The sequence below is a fragment of the Mobula hypostoma genome, chromosome 12 (genome assembly GCF_963921235.1).
Source record: "Mobula hypostoma chromosome 12, sMobHyp1.1, whole genome shotgun sequence".
NCBI lineage: Eukaryota > Metazoa > Chordata > Chondrichthyes > Myliobatiformes > Myliobatidae > Mobula > Mobula hypostoma.
In genome coordinates this window covers 13,596,745-13,616,746 of record NC_086108.1, presented here as the reverse complement: position 1 = coordinate 13,616,746, position 20,002 = coordinate 13,596,745, and the positions used below count along the sequence as shown (strand labels likewise).

Sequence of the window (20,002 nt, the reverse complement as noted above, 5' to 3'; positions counted from 1 at the left end):
GGCAGGACTTGACAGGAAGTTGTAGGACTGGAACGTATCCAGAAAAGACGAGGGATGTCAGTGTATGGGTACGTAATTCCCTGAGAGTGGCAAAACATAGACTGCATGGAGAAGGCATTTTGGACTGCTTCCCTTCATTGGATAGGGCACTGAGTACAGAAGTTGGGCATCATGTTGCAACAATGCAATTTGTTAGTGAGACTACACTTGGAGAACTGTACTCATTCCTGGTCGCACCCCCTAAAGGAAGGATGTCATTAATGTGGAAATGGACTGACACTGATTATCTGGACTCAGACAACTTGCATTCGTTCCTCAATCACACTTTATTTATGTGTGCTCAAAGAGAACAGCATAGTCCCTGTCAACGCATGGCTCTGGTTTGAACAAAGAAATGCCATTCTTATACAGAAATTGACTAGTTGTATACAAATATTGATCCAATAGAATCTTTGTGTATTTCTGAATAATTACCAATCATACTACAAAGTTCAGGTATTAATAACCAATTAAATCCATGTGTTAAGGCCAATAATACGTGAGAATTAGTAAAATGTCTATCCAATAGTAAGAGTTGCCCTGGAATCCTTTGTTTGCATCTTTATCTTGTCTTGGTATGCTCAGTGACCTTGGTTCCCAGGCCTAAACAAAAAGTTTTAGGTTTTCAAGGACCATGTTCAGCCCAGATGACTTCATTATGTCTCCATGCTGTCCTTGCTTATTTTGACTGTTGCCTTCGTGAGCTTTAACACAGAGAAGGTCTATCCTAAGTCCCTGCACTCTGGTATCACACATTTTAACCCTTGCTTTTCTGCAATTTCCACAATTCCTTTTTTTTTGTCCTGTAAAGGACAATGCTTTACTGAATTTCAGTAGTGCATAGTCTTTGAAACTCCAGCACAGTTTCATCAGGGGCAATTGGCTGATGATAGTGGCTTGTTGGATCATAATAGAGAAAGCTGCTCTGTGAGTTATCACTCCATAAAGCAATCTCAAGCAAGAAACTAAAAACAAGAATCACAGCTAGCAGGAATATAGCCCCCATTGCCCACTGCAAATGGAACAACACCAACCTCCCAGAAAGGAGTGGAGCCAGGTGGTGACCAGGTCTGCTGTAACCCCCTACACACTCTTCTTGACCTTAACTGCTTCAAACTGGATCAGGGATTTGTGTACAACACTCCTGGCCAATGATGGCGTAAATACCACCTTCCTTTGCCTGCAGGAAATCCCAACACCAACCAGTTCTAAAGTGCCACAGTATGAATTGTAAACATCCCAGCTGTGATGTCTTTAATAGCCTTACTGGTGTCATGCAATGCTAAGTATCTCACTGGCCAATTTCTCCAGCACTGAGGATGTATTGAGCAAGTCGGGCCATCCCACAGAATGGGTGGTATTATTAAGAAATGTTCTGTCTCTGTAATAGTCCTTCATTGTTGGCCTCACACAGTTATATGTATGGAGATGATATGTGATATATGTACCACCGGTGCCAGGTAATAACACCCCTCCATGGAGTTAGTTCAGGCCAAGCATCTTATTAGAAATTAACCACATTTGGAAGAAGATTGGTGACATAGAGATTGCACATATGTTATCCATGCCTGGTTGCATTGGTTAGAGTTATTTATGGGAAATGCAGTCCCCTGCTCGGTTCACGGCTCTAGTCAAACCCACCAGCTCTACTGGTTGGTACACAAGGCATATTCATAATTAAGATGAAGAAAAGTATTAGGAGTCTTAGTATCATGAGAAATTTTTTGGGCAGAAAGCACATGCACAGACTATCCAAAATGTATAATGCAAAATGATCACTGAAGATTGCAAGCAGTGTGATCAAAGTTTAGTTAGTCAGTCTTTGTCATCAGGATTGTCTGGCAACTGATTCCTTAGTCTTGTGGCACCGCTGGCTTAATGTACAATGCATGGACTGAGGTTGGCTTCCCCTGGACTTTTGAGCAGTATATGTGGTTATCAGTACTTGAAATGGGCTCAAGGCAATACTTTCGTCAGTAGGATTTTGCAAGTACCCAAACTCCAGGCTAGTAGGTATGGCATTCTGTAGTTCACATGATCTTCATGGGCTTGAAACACCTGTTGATGGTAACATTTAAGAGTTATGTTAGTACTATTTGTATCGGGTGACAATTTAAAAGTAGTTCAGCTTTAGGTGGCTACACTCTCAGAGTCCTGATAGAGGACAAAAAGAGCAAGAGAGAAGGACTTGCTGTGATGGATGTGTGAATGGTCTTGACTTTCTTCAGAGCAATGTGCCATTTAGAGTGGGATGGTCGTATGCCACTTGGATGTCAGACGTATATATTTGTCTAACATTGTACAAGCCTCTTGAGTTGTTGCAGTTGCTCAACCATAGTAATGCTTTGCAGACAAAAAATTGTTATTAAACTTCCACCACTAAACTTTAGGTTTATCTGAACAGGTGCTTCTAACATGTATAGTTGGCTATACTGTCTCTGAGACCTCAAATTGTATGCCTTCAGGAGACCATCCTAGTTGCAAAGAAAAACTTGTCCCCACAGATTAATCAGTGGGTCTTGTGCTACAAAAGCATGTTGTTCTTCATATCTGAAAAGCTGATAAGAGATTACAAGAAAGAGACAATGTCTGCAAGTCCACTATACTGATTAATTGCTTAAAAGTGCTTGTAATCAATTAGAAGTATAAATTGTGGAAAAACTGATTCCAGTATCAACCAGGAAATCAAATTATTATTTTGCAGTCAGTGGACTAATGGGTTCTGAAATCTTTATAATGGGTAGAATTGTAATGTGCACGTTTTTCAGTACATTTCTGGATGGGGTTGTTTGAAGTAAATTTTGTAGTCTGAGGTACTTGTGGTGATGCAGGAGGATGCTGACTGTGATCACAGTTGCCTTGTTCCTTAGGGAACCTTCGTGCCCAGTGGCCAGACTGTCAGCTAGGAAAACAATACCCCTCATGGACATTCCCTTATTTGCCCCTACTATAAGTCAGCTGTCACAACTTTTTTTTAAAACAACATGTACAATATTTTGTCTCTGTCTCCCTTGGCATGTTTAACTCTGAGTTAACTAGTTCTGACAATGTTGCAAGACACTCACAATTCTACTTGACTCTTCTCATCTTACACAAGTAACAGTATACGTTTTCCATAACCTAGGTTGCAGCCCAATAACCATAATACTTATTAAGAGGCGTGTCCCCACCTTGAAAGTTAATCTGAAATACTTCTGAAATAGAATGCGAATGTGTTCTGTGTATTAGCATCATCACGTATCTTTTGTGTGGCACTGTCTTATGACAATCTATAGTGCATTTTCTTAAAGCTTCTATTGTATTAGTTTAGGGTACATCTAAATCAACATCTCGTTTATTCTCAGCCTGCGGTACCAGTTTGTTTTACACTGAGATAGATGGTATTATCCCTCTCCCCTACCTTGGTTAATGATGAATACTTCCAATGGAGTGATATGACCAGAAGGTTTTACAATTTTCAGAATGGATTGAACGGCAAACTCTGGAAGGGAAAAAGGTGGCGGCGTGTGCTTTTTAGTCAATTCTGGTGCACAGACATTGGGGTTATGTCGACCATTCTACTTGCCTTGGGAGTTCTCATCTGTGATCCTAACAGCAGTTTACATAACCACCAGCGGCTGATATAAGCAAGCACTCACGAAACTGCATGGTGTTGTTAGTAAGCAAGAAACGGCCCATCCCGATGCATTTCAAATTATCATTGGTGACTTTAATCAGGCTTGTTTGTGGGGGGAGGAGGGGGCGGGAATCACTGCCCAGTTATCACCAGAGGTCTCAACACATTAGACCACTGCTAAGTACTATAGGGGTTGTCTATTCTTTTCCAAGACCGCATATTGGTACAGATTATTTGGCTGTACTCTTACTATTTACATACAGACAGAGCCTAAAAAAACAAGGCTCCAGAGATCAAGACAACTTAAGAGGTGGTCATGGGAGGCTTGCCTTGAGTCAGTGGACTGGCCTGTATTCAAGAACTCAGCCGAGAACCAGAATGACTACATCAGTGTCATTACAGACTTTATTAAAACGGCCATGGATGTGTGTGTATGCACCCAGTTGTTCAGGGCTTACCCTAATCAGAAGCCCTGGAGAGCAATGAAATCTGGAATTCGCCGAGAGCAAGATCACTCAAGTCTGGAGATCAAGAATACTGCAAGAGGTGCAGGTATAATCTCCAGAAAGCCATCTCACAGGCGAAGTGGTGGTTCTGCACTAGGAATCAACAAGGGTTGCTCGACTGCTATGGCAGGGTTTGAATGCCATAACCTCCTACAAAGTTAAATCTTGCGACATAGGGGACAGCAGAGCTTTGCGTCCAGACGAGCTCAATGCCTTCTATACTCGCTTTGATCACCAGAACAGGGGGGAAACATTGCACACTCCCATGACTCCTGAAGATCCTTTGGTCTCGGTGTCTGAAGATGATATGTGGATGGCCTTCCAGAGAGTGAATGCAAGGAAAGCATCCGATCCAGATGGAGTATCTGGCCAAGTTCTGAAGACCTGTGCTCACCAGCTGAATAGTGTATTCATGGATATCTTCAACCTCTCGCTCCAGCAGTGTATGATACCCATCTGCTTCAAGCAGGCTTCAACTGTACCAGTGGCCAAGAAGATCATGGTAACATTTCTAAATGACTGTTGCCAAGTGGCACTTGCATCCAAGTGATGAAATGTTTTGAGAGGCTGTATCAACTCCTGGCTGAGTGGCAACTTGGTTCTGCTCCAATTTGCCTAACAAAGCAAGAGGTCTACAGCAGATATCATCTAATTGGCTCTTCACACAACCCCTTAACACCTGGAGAGCAATGATGCGAACATCATGATGCTTTTTATTGATTACAGCTCACCATCGTCCCCTCAAAACTAATCAGTAAACTCCTGACCTGAGCCTTAATACTCCCTTTGTGCAACTGGATCCTGGATTTCCTCATTTGTGGACCCCAATCAGTAAGAAATGGCAAAAACATCTCCTTCACAATCTCCATCAGCAGGAATGTGTACTTGGTCCTTGCTCTACTCGCTTTGCACTTATGACTGTGTAGCTAAGTACAACTCCAGCAAGTTCTCCAGTCTGTCCTGACTGAGCCCTGCTATGGCATTTTCCCTGACCACTCCCTCCTTTAATTCCACCTGCGCTGTTGCACTTAAAACAGCAGAACCCTGGAATATTCAGCTGCTAGACCTGCCCCTCCTGCAACTACAAAGAGAAGGAGAAAAAAGCAAAAAAAAAAGGAGGTAGATCAGAGTGGGTCAGAGAATTTTCTTTTCCTTTTCAGTGTGTGAGTAAAAAAGAATTCTGAAGTGTAAATGATTGTGAATACGTGAATGGTAGTGTGAGCGCCCTGTCCCAGTTCCCCTGAGGGGACTCTGGTGAAGCGCATGTTTGAGCATTATGTCCCAGGCCCCACAAGAGATGGGCTTTCAAGGACCATGTTTAGCCTGGGTGACTGCAATATGTCTCCACACTCTCTCTGATAGTTATCTTGGCTACTACCTGAGTGAGCTTTAACACAGAGAATCTGTGCTACTCAGTTTTGTTGCACAGGTTTTAACCCTTGCTTTACTGCAATTTCCACAGGTGCTGAAAAGTCTAATGAAGGTTTTACCAGGACTGGAGGTCTTGAGTAAAAAAGGAATGGTTAGATCGGCTAAATATTGCTATCTGGAGTATACTGTAGGAGGCTGAGGGGGCAACTTTAAAGAGGTTTACAAAATCATGAGAGACAAAGAAGGTGGATGATTTTTTTCTAATGGTATGGGAATCTAACACGTATCAAGAAACCACTTAAGGAAAGGGGATAGATTTATAGGGGACTTGAGAGGCAGGTTTTTGGCACTGAAGATAATGGAATGAGCTAGCAGAGGAAGTGATTGAGGTAGGTGCACTTAGAAGACACTTGGGACATGTACATGCATAGGAAATGTTTGGAGAAACATAGGCCAAATACAGCTCAATACATATCTTAGCATTGATATGGATATAGGGCCTGTTCTGTGTCAAATAACTTGACTCACTGGCCTTTCAGGTAGTCCCGAGATGTATGCAGTATGGTATAATTTTCACTATAAAATTACTCTTTAAAAAGGAGAAAAATTTGACAAAATATATTTTGAGGCTATATCAAAATTGTGTATCCATAATCATTAACAAAAGTCATGTTCTTTTACTCTAAAGCAGGATAAAGTTTTTTTTTTGGTTGAAGTAGAAAGCTGTTGGTCTGAACAGAAATATATTTGTGATGAAATTAAGCACAAAGCTGCTAATGATTGTTCTGATTTGATTGCAGCTGTATCAGCTGGAGCAGCTATCATAAGAACTTGTTAGCAAGCAGTGACTATGAAGGGACAGTGATTCTTTGGGATGGATTCACAGGGCAGAGGTCGAAGGTCTACCAGGTACAGTAACATCTATTACATACTGCTGTCTATCTTCCATTAACAGTAGCATGAGCTGTGAAAGATGGTGTCGTTTGTGAACCTTGGGTTTCATTAATCAATTTCACTTCAACTTGTCATGTGTGGGTTTTTATCACTAGGTGTATGTTAGGTTCTCTGTTTGGATGGTGCTCATCATCTAGTCTAAACCAGCCATTCATTAGACTGAACCAAAATGAAGGACCTTTTTACCATTTTTAGTGAAATATCAAACACCTAATGAAAGTAATAACAAGGCAGGTGAAATATGAAAAGAGGAACAAGTCTTTTGAGCTTTTGAACCTGATTTACTCTGCATTGAATTAATAACTGAATGCTGGGTGAAAACCATAACTTGCTTTTGCCCACGTACCTTAAAACTTGGATTAACCTTGGATATAAAATTGGTATTTATAGAAGAGACTTTGATACTTGTACTTCTCTCTTGAAAGACCTAAATCAAAGGCTTTTGCTTTAATAGAAATAATTGCTATATACCGAAGCTTTTTCCCCCTCAATGTATCCTCATAACCTAACCCTGGGAGTCCAAAGAAAAGTGCAAAAAATTGAAGTGCAGTATATCTAAGGTCAGTATCTGCTGAGAAACAGTCAATGTTTCAAATTGGTGGTCATTAGATAGTTATAAATCCAGGTGGCAATTTGTTCAAAGTCAACTTATCCATCCTGAGATGCAGTCCACAGAACTATTCATTTGGGAACATTTTACAATTGTAAAAGAGAAGTAGCAGAGTAACAGTACCAGATTAATTGTGCAATAGTTGAGAAGGGATAGGGTGACATGCATGGAAAACAGTGTTCGTATGCCGTCACTGTCTGGGACACGCCCTCTACTCATTACAATCATTAAGGAGGAGATACAGGAGCCTGAAGACAAACGTGGTTGTAGGATCAGCTTCTTCCACTCCAGCATCATGTTTTTGAACAGTGTATGAACATTATCCCACTGTTCTCCTTTGCACTGTTTATTTTTACTGTAAATAGTAAGTTTTTAAATGTATTGCACTGTAATGCTGCCACAAGTCCATAAGACAAGAGCAGAATTAGACAATCTGGCCCATCAAGTTTGTTCTACCATTCCATCATGGATAATTTCTTATCCCTCTCAACCCCATTCTCTGGCCTTCCCCCCCCCCCCACCGTAACCTTTGATGCTCTGACGAATCAAAAACATATCAACCTTCTCTTTAAATATACTCAATGGCGTCCTCCACAGCCATCCATGACAATGAATTCAACAGGTTCACCAGCCTCAGGCTTATCTCAAAGTGACGTTCTTGTATTGCAAGACTGTGCCCCCAGGTCCTAGACTCCCCCACTATAGGAAACAGCCGCTTCCTCTCTACACTCTATCTAGGCCTTTCAATATTCGATGTCTTTCATTGAGGACCCCCTTATTTTTCTAAATTCCAGTGAATAGAGGCCCAGAGCTATCAAATGCTCCTCATATGTTAAACCTTTCATTTCTGGGGTCATTCTCGTGAACCTCCTCTGCACACTTTCCAATGCCAGCATTTCCTTTCTTAGATATCGGGCATCACAGTAGCACAGTGGTTAGCACAGTGCTTTCTGCCACTCCCTGTAAGGAGTTTATGCTTTCTTCTCGTGACCATGTGTGTTTCCTCCGGGTGTTCCGGTTTCTTCCCACAGTCCAAAGATGTACTGGGTGGTAGATTAATTGGTCATTCTAAATTGTCCTGTGTTTAGGCTAGGATTAAATCAGGGGATTGCTTGGTAGCATAGCTCGAAGGGCCGGAAGGGCCTATTCTGCACTGTATCTCAATAAATAAATAGATAAATAAATAACAACTCACAATACCCCAAGTGCAGTTTGACCAATGCCTTATAAAGCCTTAGCATTGGATCCTTGCGTTTATATTCCAGTCTGCTTGAAATGAATACTAACATTGCATTGCCTTCCTTACCACTGACTCAACCTGCAAATTAGCCTGTAGTGAGTACTGTATGTGGACTCCCAAGTCCCTTTGCACCTCTAATTTCTGAATTTGTTCATTAAGGAAATAGTATACACCTTTATTCCTTCCACCGAATTATATTACCACACACTTCCCTGCATTGTATTCCATCTGCCACTTCTTTGCCTATTTTCTTTATCTAAGTCCTGCAGACTTGCTGCTTCTCAACACTGCTTGCCCCTCCTCCTATCTTTGTATCATCTGCGAACTTGGCCATAAAGCCATCAATTCCAGCATCATCTTCATTGACATATAATGTGAAAATGAGCAGTTGCAACACCGATGCTGGGGGAACACAACTAGTCACTGGCAGCTAACCTCTATTTATATCTGAAAAAAACTTTTGGTATCCTCTTTTATAATATTGGCTAGCTTACCTTTGTACAAACCCCATTTCCAGAAAAGTTGGGATATTTTCCAAAATGCAATAAAAACAAAAATCTGTGATATGTTAATTCATGTGAACCTTTATTTAACTGACAAAAGTACAAAGAAAGGATTTTCAATAGTTTTACTGACCAACTTAATTGTATTTTGTAAATATACACAAATTTAGAATTTGATGGCTGCGACACACTCAACAAAAGTTGGGACAGAGTTAAAACAGTTCGTGAGAGAATTGTTAGTCAGTTCAAAAGGAACATTTCTCAACGCAAGATTGCAGAGAATTTAGGTCTTTCAACATCTACAGTACATAATATTGTGAAAAGATTCAGAGAATTCAGAGACATCTCAGTGCGTAAAGGGTAAGGTCGGAAACCACTGTTGAATGCGCATGATCTTCGAGCCCTCAAGCGGCACGGCCTAAGAAACCGTCATGCTACTGTGACAATTATAGCCACCTGGGCTCGGGAGTACTTCGGAAAACCATTGTCACTCAACACAGTCCGTCGCTGCATCCAGAAATGCAACTTGAAACTGTATTACGCAAGGAGGAAGCCATACATCAACTCTATGCAGAAATGCTGGCGAGTTCTCTGGGCCTGAGCTCATCTCAGAAGGACCAAAAGACTGTGGAACCGTGTGCTGTGGTCAGATGAGTCCACATTTCAGCTAGTTTTCAGAAAAAACAGGCGTCGAGTTCTCCGTGCCAAAGATGAAAACGACCATCCAGATTGTTATCAGTGAAAGATGCAAAAGCCAGCATCTGTGATGGTATGGGGGTGCATCAGTGCCCACGGCATGGGTGGGTTGCATGTATGTGAAGGTACCATTGACTCTGAGGCGTATATTAGGATTTTAGAGAGACATATGTTGCCATCAAGGTGACGTCTCTTCCTGGGACGTCCATGCTTATTTCAGCAGGACAATGCCAGACCAGATTCTACACGGGCTACAACAGCGTGGTTTTGTAGACACAGAGTGCGTGTGCTTGACTGGCCTGCTGCCAGTCCAGATCTATCTCCTATTGAAAATGTATGGCGCATCATGAAGAGGAGAATCAGACAACGGAGACCACGGACTGTTGAGCAGCTGAAGTCTTATGTCAAGCAAGAATGGACAAAATTTCCAATTGCAAATCTATTACAATTAGTATCCTCAGTTCCAAAACGATTAAAAAGTGTTATTAAAAGGAAAGGTGATGTAACACAATGGTAAACATGCCTCTGTCCCAACTTTTGTTGAGTGTGTTGCAGCCATCAAATTCTAAATTTGTGTATATTTACAAAATACAATTAAGTTGGTCAGTAAAACTATTGAAAATCTTTCTTTGTACTTTTGTCAGTTAAATAAAGGTTCATGTGAATTAACATATCACAGATTTTTATTTTTGCATTTTGGAAATTATCCCAACTTTTCTGGAAATGTGGTTTGTATTTCATCTTTTCTTTCTTTATTGTGTTTTAGTTGCCATCTGTGGTTTCTAAAAGCTTTCCATTCCTCTAGCTTCCACTAATTTTTGCAACATTGTATGCCCTATCTTTTGTTTTAATGCTGCGTTTGACTTCTCTTGTCATCCACAGTTGCCTCAGTCGATAAGACTACTAATTCTACTTTGGAATGTGTCTATCCTGCACGTTCCAAATTACTTTAAGGAACTCCAGCCTTTGCTATTCTGCTGTCAACCGTGCTAGTGTCCCCTTTCAATCAAACTTGCCCTGCTCCCCTCTCCTGCTTCAGTAGTCTCCTTTTCTCCACTGTAATACTGATACAAATGATTTTATCTTCACCCTCTCAAACTGAATTCTATCATGATCGCTGTCTCCTCAGGGTTCATTTACCTTATGTTCCTTAATCAAACTTGGTCCATTACCTACACCTGTAACCCCCAGGTTCACTGGGCTGCATTAGTCTAGGGGAAGACAGTTGCCGCCCCCGCCAAACTGGTGAAATCTCGTTTGTGTGGATGCTGTGTGATGTTTTCCCCTGTTACAAATCAGCACCACGAAATAACTGACAGTACACCATATGCAATTAAATGACTTGGCTTTATAATTCTTAATTGACTATAGGGTTAGTAAAAAGGGCCAATTTTAATGTAACAGTCTGAGTTGCACCTTGAAGCTCATGATTTTCCCATCCATTTGTTCTCCATCGATTTCCCCCTGGCGTTGTCGACTCCTGACCCCATTCCACGTCCAGTCGGTCCTGCAGTCTAAGACCTCTCCGTTCTGGCATCTTCTCTCTCCATCTTTCGCCCAACACAAGCCCCGCAAATACCTCACTCTTGGGCACACAAGAAAGAAAAAAACGTTCCCCTCATTGGATGGCATTCTAAATTCCAAAGCTCCTGTTATCTCTAGTCGTAGCCCAAACACTGCTGCTACAGAGAAACCATTACATTAACAGTGAAATCTTTCCCAGGGTGTTACACAGACTATCCAGAATAGCCTTTTCCCTTATGGAAAAGGGAAAAGCCACAAGCTGCTCTAGAAAGCCATCCTGTAGGCATTTTGAAAATTCCTCCCTTTGGAATCCAGCACCAAATTGATTTTCCCAATCTACCTATACTTTGAAATCCCCATAACTCATGTAACATTGTCCTTTTTACATGCTTTTTCTATCACTTATAATCTGAATCCCAAATTCTGGCCACCATTTGGAGGTCTGTATATAGTGGTGCTAGAAAGTTTGTGAACCCTGTAGAGTGGTGGGTGCGTGGAATACACTGCCAGCAACGGTGGTAGAGGCGGATACAATAGGGTCTTTTAAGAGACTCTTAGATAGGTACATGGAACTTAGAAAAATAGAGAGCTATGCAGTTGGGAAATTCTAAGCAGTTTCTCGAGTAGGTTGCATGTTCGGCACAACATTGTGGGCTGAAGAGCCTGAAATGTGCTGTGGATTTGTATGTTCTATGTTCTAATTTTCTCTATTTCTGCATAAATATGACCTAAAATGTGATCAGATCTTCATGCAAGTCCTAAAACTAAATAAGGAGGACCCAATTAAATAAATAACACAAAAAAGTTGTACTTGTTCATTTATTTATTGTGAAAAATGATCCAATATTACATGTACTTGTTGGAAAAAGTAAGTACGTGAACCTCTAGGGTAATGCCTTCTACAAAAGCTATTTGGATTCGGGTGTTCCAATGAAAGAGATGAGATTAGAGGTGTGGGTTGTAGAGGTGCCCTGCTCTTAAAAAAACAAAGACACACCAAGTCAGGTTATTGACAGAGCCTGCTCTTCTCAAGAAAAATCTATTCGTGTACACGATGCATGAAGCTGGAAAAGGCTACAAAAACATTTCTAAAGACCTGAATGTTCATCAGTCCATAGTAAGAGGAATTCTCAACAAATGGAGGAAACTCAGTACAATTGCTACTCAGCTTAGGAGTGGGCATCCTGCAAAGATCACACCAAGAGCACAATGTACAAAGCTGAAGGAGGTGAAAAAGAACCTAAGGGTAACAGCAAAAAAAACCTACAGAAATCTCTGGAACTTGTTGAATTCTCTGCTCATGTGTCTACAACACTTGGACAATGTTCTGGACAGCTGAAACAAACGTTAAATTTTTGGCAGGAATGCACATTGCCATGTTTGAAGGAAAAGGGGCATTGCACACCAACACCAAAACCTCATCCCAATTGTGAGGCATGGTGGAAGGAGCATCATGGTTTGGGGCTGCTTTGGTGCCTCAGGGCTTGGACAGCTTGCAATCATTGAGGGAACAATGAATTCAAAATTGTATCAAGACATTTTATAGGAAAATGTCAGGGTAGCAGTCTGTCATGTGAAGCTTAATAGAAGTTGGATAATGCAACAAGACAATGACTTAAAAGACGAGTAAATCAACAACAGAATTGTTTAAAAAGAAGAAAATTTGGAATGACTGATTCAAAGTCCTGACCTTAATCCTATAGAAATGTTGTGGAAGGACCTGAAGCAAGCAGTTCATGCAAGGAAGCCCACCATCCATCCCAGAGTTAAAACAGTTTCATATGGAGGAATGGGCTAGGATCCTCCAAGCCAATGTGCAGGACTGGTCAACAGTTACTGGAAATGTTTGATATTATTACTGTACAAGGGTGTCTTACCAGTTACTGAAAGCAAAGATTCGCATACTTTTTTCAACAAATACATGTAATATTGGATCATTTTTCTCAACAAATAAATGAACACGTATGTCAGCAGATGGAGCAGATGAAGTGGTCCCCCAGTTTACGAAGAGCCTCAGCAATGTAGAGCAGGCTGTATCAGGAGCACCGGACACAATAGACTACCCCAGCCGATTCTCAGGGGAAATGTTGCCTCACCTGGAAGGACTATTTGGGGCTTGAATGAAGGTGGGGAGAAAGTGAATGGGCAAGTGTAGCACTTGCCACTTGCATGGATAAGTGCCAGAAGATAGATTAGTGGGGAGTGACGATAGGACAGGGGAATCATGGAAGGAGCAATTCCTGTGGAATGTGGGGGGGGGGGGGTAAGGTAAAGATGTGTTTGGTGGTAGGACCCTTTTGGAAATGGCGGAAGTTATGGAGAATGATGTGTTGGATGCAGACACTCGTGGTGGTAGGGAAGGACAAGAATAACTCAGCACTGTTATGGCGGCGGGAAAATGGCATCAATGCAGACATTTGGGAAATAGAGGAAATGTGGGGAGGGCAGCATCAGTGGTGGAGGAAGGGAAGTGCTGTTCTTTGAAAAAGGACATCTCTGATGTTCTGGAAAGGAAAATCTGGGAATAGATGTGGCAGGGTTGAAGGAATTGAGGAAAGGGTATAGCATTTTTTACAGGAGACAGGGTGGGAAGAGGTATAGTCGAGGTAACTGTGGGATTCAGTAGGTTTATATTAGACAGTTTTTCTCCAGAGATGGAGAGGGAGGGAATGAATTGAGAAAAGGTGGGAGAAATGGACCAAGTGAATTTAAGAGCATGGCCCTTAAAGAAGTTGGAGGCAAAATTGATGAGCTCAGCATTGGTGCATGAAGCAGCATTAATGGAGTTATCAATGTAGTGGATGAAGAGTTGGAGAGCATTATTGGGGAAGGTTTGGAACAGGGTCTATTCTACAGAGCCTTCGAGAAGGCAGGCATAGCTGGGGCCCATGTGGGTGCTCATGTTTAGTCCTCAAGTCTGGAGAAAGTGGGAGGAGTGATAGGAAAAATTATTGAGGGAGAGCACTATTTTTTGCCAGATGTAGGAAGATTGTGGTGAAGCTGATTGGTTCTTTTATTGAAAAAGAAGCAGAGAGCTTCAGTGTCTTCTTGATGGGGGATAGAAGTGTAGAGGGAGTTGTAGTGGAACAGTCCTTTCAGCCCATGATGTCTGTACTGAGCATAATGCCATTCAAAGCTAATCCCATCTGTCTGCACATGACCTGCATCCCTCTATTCCCTACTTGTTCGTGTGTACAGTGGCATGCAAAAGTTTAGGCACCCCGGTCAAAATTTCTGTTACTGTGAATAGTTTAGTGAGTAGAAGATGAACTGATCTCCAAAAGCGATAAAGTTAAAGATGAAACATTCTTTCCAACATTTTAAGCAAGATTAGTGTATTATTTTTCTTTTGTACAATCTTAGAGTGGAAAAAAGGAAAGGAGCACCATACGAAAGTTTGGGCAGCTTAAGAGATTTGAACTCTCAGATAACTTTTACCAAGGTCTCAGACCTTAGTTAGCTTGTTAGGGCTGTGGCGTGTTCACAGTCATCGTTAGAAAGGCCAGGTGATGCAAATTTCAAAGGTTTATAAATACCCTGACTCCTCAAACCTTGTCCCAACAATCAGCAGCCGTGGGCTCCTCTAAGCAACTGCATTGCACTCTGAAAATTAAAATAAATGATGCCCACAAAGCAGGAGAAGGCTATAAGGAGATAACAAAGTGTTTTCAGGTAGCCGTTTCCTCAGTTCGTAATGTAATTAAGAAATGGCAGTTAAGAGGAACAGTGGAGGTCAAGTTGAGGTGTAGAAGACCAAGGAAACCTTCCAAGAGAATTGCTCATCATAGTATTGCTCGAAAGGCAAATCAATGCCCCCATTTGACTGCAAAAGACCTTCAGGAAGATTTAGCAGACTCTGGAGTGGTGGTGCACTGTTCTACTGTGAAGCAACACCTGCACAAATATGACTTTCGTGGAAGAGTCATCAGAAGAAAACCTCTCCTGCGTCCTCACCACAAAGTTCAGCGTCAGAAGTTTGTAAAGGAACATCTAAACAAGCCTGATGCATTTTGGAAACAAGTCCTATGGGCTGATGAAGTTAAAATAGAACTTTTTGACCGCAATGAGCAAAGGTATGTTTGGAGAAAAAAGGGTACAGAATTTCATGAAAATAACCCCTCTACAACTGTTAAGCACGGGGATAGATCGATCATGCTTTGGGCTTGTGTTGCAGCCAGTGGCACAGGGAACATTTCACTGGTAGAGGGAAGAATGAATTCATTTAAATACCAGCAAATTCTGGGAGCAAACATTATACCGTTTGGGGAAAGAAAAAGCTGAAGATGAAAAGAGGATGGCTCTACAACAGGATAATGATCCTAAACACACCTCAAAATCTACAATGGACTACCTCAAGAGGTGCAAGCTGAAGGTTTTGCCATGGCCCTCACGGTCCCCCGACCTAAACATCATCGAAAATATGTGGATAGACCTCAAAAGAGCAGTGCATGCAAGGCGACCCAAGAATCTCACAGAACTAGAAGCCTTTTGCAAGGAAGAATGGGTGAAAATCCCCCAAACAAGAATTGAAAGACTGTTAGCTGGCTACAGAGAGCGTTTACAAGCTGTGATACTTGCCAAAGGGAGTGTTACTAAGTACTGACCATGCAGGGTGCCCAAACTTTTGCTTTGGGCCCTTTTCCTTTTTTGTTATTTTGAAGCTGTAAAAGATGGAAATAAAAAAGTAATCTTGCTTAAAATATTAAATGTGTCATCTTTAACTTTATGCCTTTTGGAAATCAGATCATCTTTTACTCGCTTAGCTATTCACAGTAACAGAAATTTTGACCAGGGCTGCCCAATCTTTTGCATGCCACTGTATATCTAAATTGTTAAACAATTATAGTACACCTGCTTACACCATCTCTCCTGGCAGTGCATTCTACTATTCTGTGTTTTTAAAAAAAACATGCATCATAAATGTCCTTTAAACTTTTCCCTTCTCACCTTAAAGATATGTCCTCTAGTATTTGATATTTCCTCCTTGGGAAAAAGTTTCTGACAATCTACCCTCTCTGCTACTCTCTTAATTTTATGTACTTTCAGTGATTGAGAGAAAGCAATCCAAATTTGTACAACCTCTTGTAGCTCGTATTCTAAATGTCCTGGTGAATCTTTCTGCACCCTCCAGTGTCTGTGCATCCTTCCTGTAAAGGGGTAACCAGAACTTTAATCTTCACACTTGGTACACTAGGATGGGAGGTGTGCTTATCCTGTAGGACATGGGAGATCAGGAGAACTTCAGTGTTGCTGAACTCCCATTGTAGGAAGTGTGTCCTGCTGCAGCTCTTGTTTAATGGAATAAATGAGCTGCAGTGGAGCTGGGCACACTTAAGATCATCTGTGATGTTGAGAGCACCATAGATTAAAAAAAAATCATTGTGGATCCCTTGGCTTCAGAAAGGCCACCAAGAAAGTTAGAGGGGGTAGATTATACAATTTTCCCCTTGAATATAATTTGCTGTTTTGGACACCGCATGGGTAGAGGACCGCTAGGTCTGATACTGGCTTACGGGCAGACAGGAGATTCTGTGGCAACAAAAGGGACTCAGATGATGTGTTGTTTCCCTGATGCCAGGGTCAAGGATGTTTCAGAGCAGCTGCAGACCATTCTCAAGGGGGAGGGGGAGTGCCCAGAAATCATTGTGCACATTGGTTCAAATGACTGGGTATAATAAGGGATGAGGATCTGCAGAGTGGATATAGGGAATTAAGAAAAGGGACATTGGCTTGTAATCTCTGGCTGTGTACGTATATCAACTGATGCTTCTGGACACATCTTCAGTGATGTTCAGTGTTATAAGTAAGGGTAAGAATAGGAAGATGTGGCAAATGAATGTATGGCTGTAAATTTAGTGCAGGGAAAGGATTCAGACTTGGACTATTTGGATTTCTTCTAACATGAAGGTAACCTGTACAAAAGGACCAGGTGGCACCTGAACTGGAGGGGTACCCATGTCTAATGCTGCTATGGACAGTTTAAACTAAAGTTGTAGGAAGTTGGGATCAAAAACAGAGGTGAAGCAGATAGAAGGCTAAAAGTTGAGACCGAATTCAATGATCCTAAAGTCAGTAAACAAGATGGACTGCAGCATGGTAAGGAGCAAGGAAACACCGTTGGATTCGATTGCATTTATTTTGATGGAAGAGGCCTGACAGGTAAGGTGGTTGAATTCAAGGCACAGAGAGCTACATTGGACTGGGATATTATAGCCATTACAGAAATTTGGCTAAGGGAGTGACAAGATTGCCAGGTAGATGTTCTGGTGTACAAGTGCTATATAGGTGGGATAAAGAGGGAGTTGCTTTTCTAATTAAGCATGTGAAGGCAGTAGTCTGAGATGCAATAACAGAGGAATCATCCAGTGAGGCTCTGTGGGTGAAGCTGAGAAATAAGCTCAAGTTTTATTCACCCATTCATGAAATAGCCAAATAGCAGCGTTCCTCCTGAGCCAAGATGCAAAACACATAGAAAACAACATACCACAGGTAGTAAATGGTTATGATTTCAGAAAAACATGCAGCCACAAGGAAAAAAAGTGTATAGCCCAGGTCCCTGAGTGGCATGACTAGATTGGCCTGGTCCAGCTTGTGTTACACTGAGCAGACACTGGTGAGTAGCGCCTACAAGAGAGACCAGCCTCATAACCTGATACGGGTTCCAGCACACCCACAGTGGCCCCTACCCCCTCCCACACCTTCCCGGCTCTCCTCCCATGGGCAGTTTGAATAGGTAACACCGCAGCCTCAGACTTGTCCTCGCCATAACCAAAGCAATGTAGCTGTCCCACCTTTTGTCTCACCAATGAATCAATGAACTAGACTTGCAGTGTTCTAAATTACCGATGTCCAACAGGGTCTTGCAATCAGAATAAATACATTCACAACAATCACTCATTCAACAAAGGAGGGAGGAGAAGAAGGCGGCACGATGCAGCTCGCAGCGGCCACTCCGGTGGTGATGTCTGTAATTTGTCAAGTAGGGTGCCGTGCATAATCCTGATTTGATGGAGATGGATGTGAGATCACGGAGGAACATCTGGGGAAGCTTCTGAAATGATTGCTTTGCTGCTGCTGCTACTGTGTGGTCCAGAATCTCCGGAGAGGAAGGCCCCGAGTCCTCGGCTTTGCTTGTTGCTCAGAGGCCGGGGCAGGGTTGAAGCGCTTGGCAGAGGATGGTGCTTGGAGAGGCTGTGTCGGAGGGCTGTTCAGAGGCTCAAGGTTTTCGGACGGAGTCAGAGTCCGCTGCGGTCGGGTGCTTCCAATGGTGCTTCATTGGCAAGTTTGCAGCGCTGGAGGTTCATGGCAGAGAGATGTCTGCGTGAGATGACGAGGCTATTGGGACTTCGAGACTTTTTTTTACCGTGCCCATGATCTGCTCCTTATCGAATTACGGTATTGCTTTGCACTGTTGTAACTATATGTTATAATTATGTGGTTTTGTCAGTTTTAGTCTTGGTTTGTCCTGTGTTTCTTGTGATGTCATTCTGGAAGAATATTGTATCATTTTTTAATGCATGCATTTCTAAATGACAATAAACAAGGACTGAGTGTCCTCATAATCTAATCTAATCAACTTGTTGGATTGTGCACTGTCTCAGCACAACATTACACAGCAAGTCTAGCAAATTACACAGCAACGGCAGCTCCATTGCTGTTGATGGGATAGCCCTGCTGTGCTTGATGTCCTTGGTATCCAGCAGTGACTGACAATGGTAAAAAAAACACAGACAAAATGAACAATTACACCTTTGATTGGACCTGGAGAGGCAGCACTTTGGGACAGGTGATTAGAATCATATTTGTTATCACCGACATGTCATGAAATTTGTTTTGTGGCAGCAGTACAGTGTAATACATAAAAAATACTATCAGATACAATGAGAAATATTAAAAAATAAGTTGTGCAAAAATTGAGGTAATGTTCATGGTTTGTTCAAAATCTGTCTTGTATGGTGAAGGTCCTTAATGATGTAAATTAGTCATGGTAAGGGACAGATCTAGTCCATGAATTAAAGTTCAAAAATTGGGGCATGGCAAGTTTTGATAGTATTAGACAGGAATTTGAAAAAGTTGATTGGAATAGGCTGTTTGCAGCCAAAAGGACACGTGGCAAGTAGAAGACTTTTGAAAGTGAGTTATCAAAACTTCAAGATCTGCATGTTCCTGATAGAGTGAAGGGCAAGGCTGGCAAGAGTAGTTAACCCTTGATGGGTGGTATGGATGTTCTTATCAGGAAAAATGAGGCAAAGGTCAATTACAGGCAGTTTGGGTCAAGTGAATACCTGGAGGAGTAAGACTGTAAGGCATTGAAGCAGAATTCGGCCACTTGGGCGGTTGAGTCTGCTCCAACATTCCATCTTGGGTGATTTATTATCCCTCTCAGTCCCAACCCCTTGCCTTCTCCCCGTAATCTTTGATGCCCTAACCAAGAACCCATTAACCTCTGCTTTTTCACAGATTCACCATCCTCTGGCTGAAGAAATTCCTTCTCAGCTCTGTTCTAAATGGACATCCCTCAGTTCTGAGGTTGTGCCCTCTAGTTGTAGACTCACCAACTATAGGAAATATCCTGTCCACATTCACTCAGTCTAGACCTTTCAATATTCGATATATTTCAATTAGATCCCACCTTGTTCTTTTAAACTCCAGCAAGTACTGGCCAAGAGCCATCAAACACTCCCCATATATTAATCTTTTTATTCCTGGAATCATTCTCGTAAACCTCCTCTAATGTCAGCACATCTTTTCTTAGGTAAGGAGCCCAGTAATGTTTACTGTACTACAAATGCAGTGTGACCAATGTCTTCTAAAGCCTCAGCATCACATCGTTGCTCTTATACTCTAGTTCTCTGGAAATGAATGCTAACATTAGATTTGACTTCCTTATCATTGATTCAACCTGCAAATTAACCATTAGGGGCAAGGACTCCCAAGTTCCTT

The 20,002-nt window shown here is 41.9% G+C and overlaps 1 protein-coding gene across 2 annotated transcripts in view; it reads left to right on the top strand.

The window, feature by feature from the left end:
* Positions 1 to 20,002, top strand: part of cop1 (COP1 E3 ubiquitin ligase) — a 159,611-nt gene that overhangs the window by 88,512 nt on the left and 51,097 nt on the right. For both annotated transcript variants that reach the window (XM_063063631.1, XM_063063630.1), the window contains exon 13: positions 6,333 to 6,441. In XM_063063631.1, coding sequence (XP_062919701.1) covers positions 6,333 to 6,441 — 109 coding nt within the window. The remainder of the gene's footprint in view (positions 1 to 6,332; positions 6,442 to 20,002) is intronic.